The sequence below is a fragment of the Plecotus auritus genome, assembly GCF_963455305.1.
Source record: "Plecotus auritus genome assembly, chromosome: 12".
NCBI classification, from domain to species: domain Eukaryota; kingdom Metazoa; phylum Chordata; class Mammalia; order Chiroptera; family Vespertilionidae; genus Plecotus; species Plecotus auritus.
Genome location: NC_137778.1, coordinates 18498184 through 18511846, shown reverse-complemented (window position 1 = coordinate 18511846; position 13663 = coordinate 18498184). Strand labels below are relative to the sequence as shown.

General features: G+C 46.9%; 1 protein-coding gene across 1 annotated transcript in view; it reads right to left on the bottom strand.

Moving 5' to 3' along the window:
- Window positions 1-4521: 4521 nt before the first annotated feature.
- The window catches only part of NIBAN1 (niban apoptosis regulator 1), a 134853-nt gene continuing 125711 nt past the window's right edge, over window positions 4522-13663 (bottom strand). Inside the window, exons 13-14 of the mRNA XM_080648661.1 lie at window positions 9687-9798; window positions 4522-6740 (exon numbers count right to left, since the gene is read on the bottom strand). Coding sequence (XP_080504787.1) covers window positions 5650-6740; window positions 9687-9798 — 1203 coding nt within the window. The 3' untranslated portion in view covers window positions 4522-5649. The remainder of the gene's footprint in view (window positions 6741-9686; window positions 9799-13663) is intronic.

The following is a 13663-nucleotide window of genomic DNA, read 5'->3' as shown; positions in this document are numbered from 1 at the left end:
CAAAGGATATTCAGAAGGAAAATTTACCAGTTAGGCTTCTCAGACTTCCAATAACCAGATGTTGTGTTTCCCCCCACATGTCATGTTGTGCTTTAATGAGTGTGACCTCTCTCATATGTGTAATTTCTTAAGGCATGTCAAGCGAGCGGTAACGGCCGCAAATAAATGAAGCTGTCTTTCATGTTACACCTCCTGGGGGCTTCCTCGGCAGCACCTGACGGGAAGCAGAGCCCAGGAGTTCCTAACTCCCCACTGGGCAGTCTGCCAGCACTTGCCATGCCCAGGTGCCTGGCTCTCCACGGTGGGAAGACAGTGCCAGCAAGATGGTCTGGCAGATGCCAAGGCATCATCATCATCAGAATTCTGGGGAAGAAGATTTGCGTCCAGATCAGAACTTCAAAGAAGCAGCCGAGCCCTTCAGAACAGTACGCCCCAAATGGTTATTTTAGGGAACCAATTTTACCTTGGCAACCATTTCTAGTGGCTTTTTCCTTTGGGCTTTGTATCACTCTCAATTCTATACGGGCCTAAAGACAGGAGTAAATGCACCCAACGCGTCCCTTTGCAGGATACAGTTATGTATGAACAAATGCATATAGTCACAGGGCAACCACCATAATCAAGATCTACAACAGTTCACCCCTCAAATTCCCTTACATGCTACTCCACAACCAGTGCCCCCAACTACTGACCCCCAGCTGCAGGCAACTGGTGATCTATTTTTATCTCTAAATTTGTCCTTTCCCAGAATGTCATATAAAATGAATCATACTAGTATAGTAGGCATCTAATTTTTTATTTTTTGGTGGGGGGGGGAGTCTGGCCTTTTCCACTCTGCCTAATTATTTTGAGACTCATCCATGTTACCCTATATGTCAGCAGAGCATTCCTTTTTATTGTTGAGTAGTAATCTATCATATGAATGTACCACAGGACATATGGGGTTGTTTTCTAGTCTTTGACAATTATTAACACGGCAACTATAGACAGTGGCATACAGGTTTATTTGGCTCCGCTCAAGACCTCCATCAGTCCCATCCCAGCCATCCCACATAAACATATAATCTAAGAAAAACCACGCTGAAGTAGTTTCCAATCAACCCACTCGCCTCTGGTCCCAATCTGATCATTGGCCCTAAATAAAAGCTGTGGAGGAGCCGCTCTGGGAATGGTTCTTGCCCCCTGGATGCCTGGTGTGGAAGGAGGAGAGGAGTGGTGAGGTTTATGCCACACTGAGTGTCCCATTTCCCCTGGACTTGCTTTCTCCAGTGTTCCTCCCTCTCTTGTCTGAAGCTGTTGGTGTAGACAGAATAAAAGCTGAGATTATAGACAAGGTTCATGCCAGGCAAGGAAGCAAATACCTTTTTGGGCTCCCCCTCGCCATGTTCACCCTGCAAATTTGAGGTGTAGCCATCACACCCGCCATGTTCACCTCTGTTTGTCCAGTACCCACTAGAGTGCCTGCATATGATCGATACACAATCATCGTATTTAGGGTGAAGTGGATTCACGGATGAATGAGCAACTGTCAACATTGGTGAGTAAACATTGTTTTGCTCATAAGTAGAGAGAGAATGAATGTTTCACTCAGGGTTACCCGCTGAAAATAAATTTGTTTGAACAGCAGTTCAATTACGTCAAGAGTAATTGCCCATTGTATTTAGACATAATCTAATTCCTAGAGAAATTAGCATATGCAGTTTCAAAGCATAATTACATCTGACATTAAGTGACTTCCCTGTGGATTTCTTCCTGATGACAGAAAATTAAAAGTTCCATAATACAGGGACAGTGACTCACCTTCCATCTCCAAGGGCTGTTCCTCCCAGCTCAAGTGATGGCATTTGCTAAAAAGATGAAACCAGCCCCAATCCAAATACATATGACATCTGGACCCCTCTCCAAGGATGAACATTTTATTGGCATATTGGCACTTGGCAGAGTAAATACATGGTTACAAAGTGTTTTAAGTTTATTTGCTTTGTATAGTGACCAAAAACAAAACAAAATAATCAATCCACAGTGTCCATTTTTTTTTCTTGAAGTTGCAGGCTTCAGAAGGCAAATCCCAACCCTGTTTTGTTTATGGTAAAGAGAAGGCACAGGCCGCCACTTTTTCTACCGAGTGAAACGGTATTATTGTTTTAGTCAGTGATGTCCTTCCCTTCCCCATAATAAAACTGCTGTGCAGCACATGTCATTTAGCACTTATCCTATATAATAAAAGCGTAGTATGCAAATTGTCCCCTCGACTGGGAGTTGTCCGGGGCAGGGCTGGTGGGGGGTAGGGGGGAGGGAGGGAGGCCCCTGCCAGCAGCCGGCAGCTGCTAGGGACTGTACCAGTGGACGAATTTCATGCACTGGGCCTCTAGTAAAGAAATAAAGTCACCTGTCTGGGAGAATTGTGAAACCCCTAGAAATCACTGACTGCAACCTGGAGGTTACAAAAGCAGACTCCAGAAACTTCTTAATCCAACGTAGAAGATCAACCCTAATGACCCGCAGGGTTTCCCACTCGGCCTCTTTATAAAGCTTTTGGACAAGTTGGAACCTTATCCCTGTGGTTCCCCCCAAATTTATTTTTTTAAAAAAGAGAATTTACTCTCCATAATGCAAGGCGCTACTGTCTCAGCTCCAAGCTGCAAAGGAGAAAATGACGAGCTAATTTTTTGTAAAGAAAAATATTATTTCTTTGGGAAAGGTCAATAGGAACGTAACTAGTTTAAAGTTACAGAATTTTTGCCAAAACCCGTGTCCTGAGGTTTGATGCATTTCTAACAGATTTGCCCCTGGGAGGGATCCCCACTGCAGCCTGCAGAGAGAGGCTCTCCTACTGCTCCAGAAATCATGGTGACCTCTCACTCCAACCCGGAAACCACTGAAGCAACACAAAGAAGTCTGTATCGAAAGCAACAAACTCGTGGTCATCAGACGTTATTCCATCCAACATGTTAAAATGAATAAGGAATATCTTAAATGCACTTTGGTTTCCGGTTCCATCTAAAAATGGAACAGTCATCCTGCATAGTCCCGTGAGTCTGTCTTTTGTGAAATGTGTACAGAAAAATCCTTTGTGTTCTCAAGTGTGTCCTCCCACTCAGTGCCCGGTCCCCTGGGGCCCACAGAACGGGTAAGGGAGGGCACTGATGCTCATCCATCCAATGCAGTGAAGTGGACCCTCCTCTAGGGTTGGGAAAAATGACTCCGCTTTCCAAGGGTTCAAGAAGCCCTGATGAGAGGAAAGGGAGGAAGCCGGGAAGCTCCTGCGTGGGCTGTGACCTCCTCTCTTGCTAAGGTTCTCCTGGAGAGAAGGCAGTCCTTGGCGGGGCTGGGCGCTGTTCCTTTGGCTCCTTGCCTTGCTGGGCAGAGCATCTGACCAGGTGGCCATCTGCCCTTTGGACTTGATTTAAGGGAAGACTCCTCAAGGGCAGAAAGCCCAATTAAAAAAAAAAAAAAAAAGTCTCCCTGGCTGACAGCAAGCGCCAAAAAGCCCCAGCACAGCGAAGCGGTGGGTGTCGGGTGCTCACATGTCCTGAGCAGCCTGCCACCGGCCAGTTGCTGGCTAGGCACTTCACGTGACTTGAAGAGGCAGAGAGCCAGGAGTCCAGGCTGTGTGTTTCTAGCAGGAAGCGCAGAGGATGACTAACCCCTAGTTTCTGTCCTCGAAGAGAAGAGCCCCTGGAAGAGACATAACTTCCATATTCCATGCTAACTGCAAGGATATGAGCGAGTGCTGGGTGTTACAGGGACCAGGGACCTTCTGAGTCTGTGAGGAGATCCTTCCTAGCCGCGAGGGTCTAAGCACGTAAAGAACGTTGTAATAGGAGACTATGTTGATACTGATTCTCTTTCATCCTTAAAGACCTAGAAATCCAAGAAATTCTTCATGGGGAGGTGGAGAGGGAGATATTGGAATTCCTGCTTAAATGGTTAAACTCGAGGACAAATCCTCTAAAGAACTGATATAAATTTACAAGCTGATGATGATCAAAAAGAACTCTTGGGACAATATGTTGTGATCTGATATTGAAACCTGTGGAAGGAAGTATGAAGATGTGGTACTAGGACTGAAGCTTTCAGGAAATAAACTGGTATTTTCTGAAGGACAACAGAACATTCCTTTATTCACTCTTTTGGAGGTCCAGTCCACCTTGAACGTTAAAACTGTAGGTCACAATCGATTTAGAAGATGTCTTTGTGTCTATTTCCACTAAAGTGTAAGTTCTGGGAGAAAGGGGCAGATCTTTTTAACCACCGATCTCCAGCACCTGGGACGTAACGACCTCAACTTGCTAAATGACTGAACAAATGATTTCTACTTTTGGTAACATCTTTGGAACTTGATGATATGTATATATACCTTGGCTCTCTCTCTCTCTCTCTCTCTCTCTCTCTCTCTCTCTCTCTCTCCCTCTCCCTCTCCCTCTCCCTCTCCCTCTCCCTCTCCCTCTCCTTCTCCCTCTCCCTCTCCCTCTCCCTCTCCCTCTCCCTCTCCCTCTTCTTCTTTCTCCCTTCTTTTTTCCCCCCCATCTTTCTTATTCATTTTTTTTTCATATATTCACTTTATTTCCTTCTGGGAGTGAAGCAGGACTGTTTTAATGGAAAGACAGGAAGCTTTCATGCCATCACAGAAAATATATTATTTGAAAATTGGTGTTTTCTTAGAGCAAATTCCCTTGGGCCTTTTAATGTATACTGAACAAGGCACCTTATCTTTCCCCCTCCTCCTCCTCTTCCTCCTCCTCCTCCTCCTCCTCCTCCTCCTCCTCCTCCTCCTCCTTCTTCTTCTCTCTCTCTCTCTTTTTTTTTTTTTTTGGTATGATGCCTAACACAGCATGTGGCATAGAGTATCTGTTTCAATAACATGTGTTTAATTGGTAGACTTTATGCCCAATAATTTAGCTAAGCTCTTTCTCTGCACAATTTAAGGCTAATTTGGAATGCTTAAACATGCCAGGGAAATTTTCATCTGAATTTCCCCAAAAGGTGATTAATTAATAAGAATTAACAAATCAATTAACAAGACGTTGAGAGCAGCGTTAGTAACAGGCCCAGACAGTTGCACAGACCACAGCTTTCCCCTGTTTCTGCTCAGCTTCCCCGAGCTCTCAGGCCCTGTGGGGCTGCCCACAGCAGTGATGCCTGTGTCCACCACCTACCCTTTCCTGCAGCCTGACCGTGGGCAAAGGCCGAGTCCTTAAGAGACAGTGAAGTCCACAGAGTAGACGGTGAAGTGGGATATACAGCATCGATTTGCATTCTTACAAAGAATGGAAAAGCCTTAAAGTGCATTGGAAGAAACTGCAGAGTGTATTGAAAACCATGCTCCTTCTCTTTTCTCTGTCCTCAATGCGACCCCCACTCCCTCCCTGGGACACCCTCAGCTGCCTCTCACCCCATACACCCCATTACCTTTGTGATTCCTATGAAAACGCTAAAGCAGTAATTCATGGCAGAACAGCTCAGTTCCACAAGGGTTTGCCTCAGTGCTCACGCCCTGTGTGCATCCCCTCTGATTTCATTCTACAAATTAAGGAAGTACGTAATACTTTTTATTTTTTTAACAGTCCCATGCACCCCCTAAGTGTACCCATAATTAACCCATTGGCTGGGTTTGTTCATAGAGATACTTTCGCCAAATTGTCCCTTTCACTCCTCCGAGGGCTGCTCTGGGGTTCTCTCCCTCGCATCCTCTTTCTGTGGACCTAGGATGTCGGTGTTTGGAGCATCCTCCACCACCCACTGACACTCGTGAACACGGGGCCCCTTAATCTCCTCTGCACCCACGTCGGCAGCAGCCTGGGCTGGGCCACTTTTCCCTCCCACCGCTTCTTCCACAGAGACCTGGCTCTCACTGGGGCCCATGGGGTCAGAATTTAAAATGCAGCCTCCCTGTGGCATGGCCTTACCTCCTTCATGGGCGTCCCTCCCAGTGGGCTCCCCAGCCTCTGCCTGCTCCTCTGTGGGGCCTGGGTCGCTAGGCCCCTGGCTGAGCCCTCCACAGGCTGGCTGAGCCTCTGCACATCCCCCAGACTCCACCCCACTGGCCCCAGCCTCGGCCTCGGCCTCAGCAGCTGGAGAATGGGCCTCCCTCTCCCTGACTCCACCGTCTTCACTGTCGTCCTGACTGGAGGCGGCTGCTTGAGTGGCCTCCGTGTGGATTTGAGTCGTTTCCTCCTCTTTTTCAATTTCTTGGGGAACAAGGGTCTCCTGATGTGTATCTTTTTCAGTCTCGAGGGTGGCAGACACCGTGGGTACTTCAACGGTCACCGTCAACAAATTTCTGAGCTCCTTCAAGGAGCATGAGGCAGAGATGGATTGTGGCTCTTGGTGGGTGGCGGCTTCTCTGTCCGCAGGAGTCCCTGCAAACTCCAGCTCCAATGAGTGGGTGCCCCGGGCTCCTGCTGTGTCCTCTGCAGTCACGGGGTTCACAACAGGGTCACCTGTGCCTGAATGAACTCCCTGCGCGTCCCCACCTGGGAAAGAAAGGCTTTCTCCTTGGGCCATGGGACTAGGGACCCCAGGCTGCTGCTTTTCCTCTGGTTCCGGGAACACGTCATTACTCGGGGTCTCACCATTGGCAGCTCCTAGCAGAATGGCCGAGGCTCTCCGGGCGGGGCTGGCCTGGTTTGACCCCACGGGGGTCTTTAGGTCGGTCAAGCTGGACACGCTCTCACTGGGCAAGGCCATGTTGTCTTCAAATAGGTTGTGTTTCTTCAGGAGAGCAGCTTCCTTTATCACTGAGACGCCAGAACACAAAACAGGACATTAGCGCCCTGCCCTGGCCAATCGGCTTTTCTTGATTTTTTTTACCCAGAAGCCAAACTCCCCTCTCAGCTTTTCTGGCTGTCCAGATTTCTCAAGTTCAAATTCCAGCTCACATCCACCCTCTTCCAGGTAGCCCTCCCTGATGAACACAGCCTCATTCCGAACTCTGGACCTCCGTGGTGTTCATTCCTTCACATAGTTCATTTGCTCCAACAGCAAACACTGGACACAGACTATGGGACAGGCTCTGGGAATCCAAAGATGAATAAAATATGGCCTTTGCTAGCAAGGAGCTCACAATCCTTAATGGTATCACCTGGATCACTCATGAGGCCCCCATCACATTTTATTAGCTCTTATCTGTGTGATTCCAGTCTATCCACCGTGACTGACATGCCTCTAGGACATTAAGGAACATGACTTATATTTCTCTACTTTTCCCCACAGTCCAGCCCTGAATGTGTCACAGGTTCTCAGTACTGAACATGTAGCAAGAGCCCTGTTAGCCTGTTGTCTCCAAAATGGATTTGGGTACTTTTGTCCTAGCATCTTTGCTGGAGATGTCTTTGCCACAAGCATTTAAAAAAAAAAAAAAAATATATATATATATATATATATATATATATATATAGTATTGATTTCAGAGAGGAAGGGAGAGGGAGAGATATAAACATCAACGATGAGAGAGAATCATTGATCAGCTGCCTCATACATGGCCCCCCACTGGGGATCGAGCACACAACTCAGCATGTGTCCTGACGGGGAATCGCACCGTGACCTCCTGGTTCATAGGTCTACACTCAACCATTGAGCCACCGCAGCCGAATGCCACAAGCATTTTTAACGAAAACATTTTCGATGCATAACTAAATGTTGCTGTTTTTTGTTTTTTTTTTTAAAAAAAGGTAAAAATCTGGTTGACAGTGTGGGTTTTTGTGTTGCTTTGTTTTTATTTCTTGTCAGTTTGGTTTCATTTCTCCATTGACAAAGAAGTGGAGGAAATAAATAGTGGGAGTCTTAAAATAGTTAGCATTTTTTCCGGGTGGTGAGGATTCTTGCCCCAAGAGTTAGCTGGTTGCTTATCTTGAAACACTAAATTGGGAAGAGAAAGAGAGGCACCAAGGGCCTCTGGGGGCACAGAGTTGAACCCACATTTCCTGTAGAACAAGGACAAGACCTCATGTGCCATCTACAAAACAAAATCAGCTATGTGCGCAGGATTGCCGTGAATCTATGCACATTTGTAACGAATTCAAATGTTTTGTATTTTGCAGTGAAGTCTTTCTAATTTGGTGACTCAGTTTTAATGTACCTCTTTGTCATAATTTTATCTTTTTTACGACAAAATTGCCTTACGGCCAATTAGTTATGGGGCAAAAAAAAAAAAAAAGTTTGTGGCAAAAATGCTTGCAGCTAAGATGCTAGGGCAAAACTAACCAGGCATTCCAAAATGAGGCTCTGCACACCCAGCTCAGTCTCAGAGGCCTCCAAGGAGGAAGAACAATGATGATGACAGCAGCTGGCATTTTTGACACTAGGCCTTTGCTTACGGCTGTGCTATGCCCAACCGTATCGCCTCTGAGCGGGTGCCGCTGACATGAGAGACAGCGTAGGTCTGCATAGTCAGCATAATAATTTCCCAGCAGCTAGCAGGAGAGTGTCCTGCTCTCATAAAATCAGCATATCATGGCAATATTTGGACAGAGAGCAGTCAAGGGTCTGGAGCCTTTTTCTTTTCTTTTTTTGTAAATAAGGACTTACTTTATTGCCGCTGTTACCATTTTCCTCCCTAGATTAGACAAATTATTTCTTTTTCATCATTTAAATTTTATTTTTCAATTATAGTCTACATTCAGCATTATTTTGTATTTGTTTTAGGTATACAGCATAGCGCTTAGACATAAGCCTGTATTTCACTGTGACCGCCCCCGCCCCCCCCCCCAATATTTCCAGCACCGACCTGGCCCCATATATAGTTATTAGAATATTATTGACTCTATTTCCTATGCTGTACTTTATATCCCTGTGACTATTTTGTAATTAGCAATTTGTGTGTTTTTTTAATTGAATTCATTGGGGGTAACATTGGTTAATAAAAATACATAGGTTTCAGGGGAAGATAGCCTTTTTCTAACTCACCCCAAGGTGCCGTAGTGGGCTGGCAGTGGCCTTGACTGTGCCCTTCCCGGTGAGTCCTTCCCTTTACATTCCTATCTCATCCGATCCCCTGTGAGGGGCTACTGCGACCCGGGGCCTGTGCTTGGCCAGCATTCTTTGTGGAGGGGTTTTGAGATGCTTCACATCCTCCCCATGGAGATCAGATGTGTTTCGGGCCCACAGTTTCATGGATGACACTCCATATCTCCATCAACGTTTCCCTAGCCACACTCCTGTCCCGAGCAAGGCCTGCCTCCGCAGTGGGCACTGGAGTCCTGGCAAGCCTCCCAGCGTGCGGTGCCATCACCCTGTGTCCTTTTCTGTCCCGCGGAGAGGAGGTGAGGAATGTGCTGGGAGAGTAGCTGCTCCTGGGATCACCTCCTCCCGCTCTGGGCGGGGTCCTGAGCCCGTGACTAAGAAGAGCCCTTTTCCCTCTGTTCTGTCTGGAACAGCTGGAGGAAGACAGCTGTTCATAAGTGTAATCTCTCCCAACCTCAGTTTTCTAATCTGAAAATGGAGTTTAAAATGTCCATCTCACAGAGTTCTTATTTGTGATGAAAGAGAAAGAATATCTAATGGGCTGGTATAGTGTGTGCTTGCTCAGTCAGGGTTAGTGTCCCTTCTCCGTCTCCCCAGCAACATTGATTTCCCCTTCCCTTTTCATACCTGTTGAGCAAACCTAGCTGGCCATTCTGGGCCTCATTTCTGGGGTGCTCCCCTCTCTCCAGAGTTCCCTCAAGCACCCGGTAAACCTCCCTCACCTTTCAGGGTTTCATCAAGGAGCATCTGATGTAAAATCTCCTCGTACACGTTCTCAACATGGATCATGTTGGTGTGATCAGCGAAGATGAACTGCTCATATTTCTGAAGTTCCTGGAGAGCAAGAGACAGAGGGCAAGGCATGAGATGCCAATTCAAGGCATGAGATGCCAATTCAAGGCATGAGATGCCAGTTCATGGCTTTCATATACCTCTCTCTCCCCCTCCTCCCCCCCCCCCCCCCCCGCTTCCATTCTCTCTGAGAATCAATGGAAAAAATATCTTAGGATGAGGATGAACAAAAACAAACAAACAAGCAAAAAAAAGAATGTGTCCCACTCCAGACCCCCTGTGGCACCACTCCTTATGCTGGGTGCACACAGGGGGTAGACCCAGAGATTTGATCATCTTAAGGGGTGTCACTGAATCTGGGGCTCTCCTTTTTTTTCATAACCAAAGTATTTTCTTCTTCCTTTTTAAAAAACATACCAACAGTACTTTCCAAGGTATATGCCACACACAATACAATGCAAACATTTTAAAAGTACAGCTCAGTCCTACCTCGTTTGGCTCAGTGGATAGAGCATTAGCCTGCGGACTGAAGGGTCCTGGGTTCGATTCTGGTCAAGGGTACATGCCCAGGTTGCAGGCTAGATTCCCAGTAGGGGGCATGCAGGAGGCAGCCAATCAATGATTCTCTCTCATCATTGATGTTTCTATCTTTCTCTCCCTCTCCCTTTCTCTCTGAAATCAATAAAAATATATTTTTTAAAAATGTACAGCTCAATGATTTTAAAGACATAAATAAACCCATGAAACTATAAGCCAAATCAAGACAGAGGAAATCACTCCCATGCCCTTTCCTAGTCTGATCCTCCGGAGAGAAGCACTGATCTGATATCTATCACAAGAGCTCAGCTCTTCTTGTTCTTGAACTTTATGTGAGTGGAATTGTCCGTTCTTTCGGGTTTGTTTCTGAGATGCATCCATGTTGCCGCGTGTACCTGTAGCTTGTTCCCTTTTATTGATAGGACATTCATCGTATGAATAAACTAAAATGGATTATCCATACTACTGTTGATGGATACTGAGATTTTCCTCCCATTTTTTGACTGTGAGGACTACAAACGCTATGAACATTCTCGTGCATGATTTTTGTAGATTTAAGGACCTCCTCATCTTGGAAGTAGACTGCGGGTCCTGGAGTAGATGTGTGTTTAACTTCATTAGAATGGGGCCCCTTTTCAGGTCGTTGGGATCTCAAGTCAAGGCTCCTCTTTCCCTCACTGGCCTGACACTCACCTATTCCCATAAGACAACCCAGGCAGGAGGCAAAATCCTTGAACCCTTCTGCTTCCCAAGGTTCTCCAAATGGCTTGCCTGTTACCAGCTTGAGGACAGAGCGGGGATCAAAGAGCACCAATTGCATCCCAGTGATGAACTCAGATCCTTGCACCCAATGGTGCTGGAAAAGGGCTCCTGACATGTGGCTTGGAGAGCCAGAGACTAAGAGCGGGATTTGACATCTTTTGCCTGAAGGGGCAGGATTAACAGCAGGTGGTCAGGAGTCACCACATTCAGACAGCTCTCGGTGCTAGGACTTGGGGGTCTGGAGTAGCCCAGGACCAGCTCATAGCGGGCTCTCATGGGGTCCCTGTATATGTACCCCAGAGGAAAGACAAAGGAGTGAGAGACAGGAGCTTCCATGACTCCGAGAGGGTCTGAGGGACACACACAGACAAGGATGGATAGTAGGAGCATTCCCCAGGAGCCCGGACGCTGCCCTGGGCTGGCGGTGGGACCCTGGGCAAGCATCATCACCGCTCTGCACGTCTCTCTTCCTCTGTGAAATGAAGGGTCTGTGCTCATGTCTGCAGCACCCTTTCATGTCCCCACGTGGTCTCCCACTCCTCATTCCCCTATTGTTACTCATCCCTTGGGACTGGGCAAAAGCAGGACTCTGCAGCCCTCCTTGACCCCACAAGCAAAGTAGAGCAACCTCTTCGGAACTCCAGCCATGAGGAGCTCTTCCTAGGAGGCTACTTCTGTGCCCATCACACGGCATACCGTGTGTCTGCCTCCTGCCTCTATGCTATGAACCTCAGGACAGCAGGGATGCTGGCCTGGACCAGTGCCCGGATCATATCTGATACATATTTAATACATGTTTGCTGAATAAAGAGGAGACCTTTAAAATTTCAACCAGCTAAATAATTCTGTGGAAAGGAACATTTATACTGTCATGACAATCTGCATGACGTGTCCAGCTTTACAAAACAGGGACTAGATCTTCCATATTAAATAGATTGAACTGGGATATCCGTTTAATTCCCTGGGTCAATTAAATGGAATCCCTGCAGGTGGGACTTGGGGAACCAGCACTTTTTTAAAGCTTCCCAGGCCATCCCAACATGCGTCTTGACGTTAGTACCACAGATCTGGGAAGCTGCGACTTCAAGAGCCAAAGGAAACACTTCAATAAGATAAAGAATTCTTCTCTGAAGCTGACACTCCCTGATTTATCTGTTCTGCAAATCCAGATTTTTACAAATCTCTCCACACCGATTCCATACCCTTCATTACGGAAATCCGTGGGTGACAGGTTCTTTGGAAACCAGTCTCTCTTGATTGAAAATCACAAGAGCCTGTTACAAATTGGGTTCCCCTGGGCTGATGTTTGGAAAGAGGAGGGCAGATGGCAGGGAGACTTGCCTTACCCTTCACCTTTCACCTTTTCTGGAGGCTCTGAGGCCCCCAGACCATCTTTGGGATTAGAAAAGGAAAACACCCTAAGCAGGAAGTCTGCGTGCAGACACGTCCACAGGCGGACTGAGTCACCCTGCGGGCAGCCGCACTTAACACCCACGTGGGCCAAGGGACAGTCATCCAGACAGATTCTTCACTCCTCAGCAAGTCCCTTCCTCTGAATGAAACACACCCACACAGAGAAAGCCAGGTACTAGACATGCTGACGACACTCTGAGAAAAACAGCATGCAGAGAATATAAAAATGACTGAAGAAATTGCTATAGTCAAATAACTCATGGAAAGGGGTCTAATGTTCCAATGCTTGGAGACTCTCTAAGCTGCCAAAGGCCCTTTTTAAATGCAAAACGCTCTTTATCATCTGCTCCAAGAGGCAGCAGGCCTTGAAAATGTCCAGGTTCGTAGATCATCTCTGAAATGGCCAAGTAGTGGTAGCAGTATTTCCCATGTGACCAGGGAGTGTGAGCTGGGTGCAGACTCTGCTGGTGGCCAGTCTGAGATTTTGGGCCCTCTCCTTAACCCTCATGTCTCCTCATCGCTACAACCAGCATGTAAATAGCACCTCCTCATAGGGTTGTCCTAGGAATCACTGAGCTAATCCATGCAAAGTGCTTAACACGGTGCCGTGCACACGTGGTAAGCACTCATAAATGTTAATTGCCTCATGCTGGTCTTCTCAATATTTTTTAAAATGTATTTTTATTTTTTAAAAAATATATTTTCATTGATTTCAGAGAGGAAGGGAGAGAGATAGAAACATCAATGATGGGAGAGAATCATCAATCGACTGCCTCCTTCACGCACCTGCCCCCCCCCCCCCCCCCCCCCGGAGATTGAGCCTGTAACCTGGGCATGTGCCCTGACAGGGAATAGAAACTATGAGTCCTCTGGCTCAGTGGTTGAGCCCACTGGCCAGGCAAGTCTTCTCAATTTTTAAGAAGACTACTGCAAGATACGGCTAGCTCCATTTCTTATAAGATGAAATCTTGGCCAAAAGAGAGGAAAAGTGACTTGTCCAAGGCTCGAGAGCCAATACCTGGATGAGCCAGGACTTGAACCCAGGTCTTGCCCCAGCTTCCACAGTCTGCTCTTCCATCACTGTGCTCTGCAGACTAAGTCACATTTCACAGTCATGGCTGTCACTGGTTGCCTGGGGGCTCCTAATAGCTTTAAATGATTTGTCTCATGGATTTCACTAAACAAACATTACTGG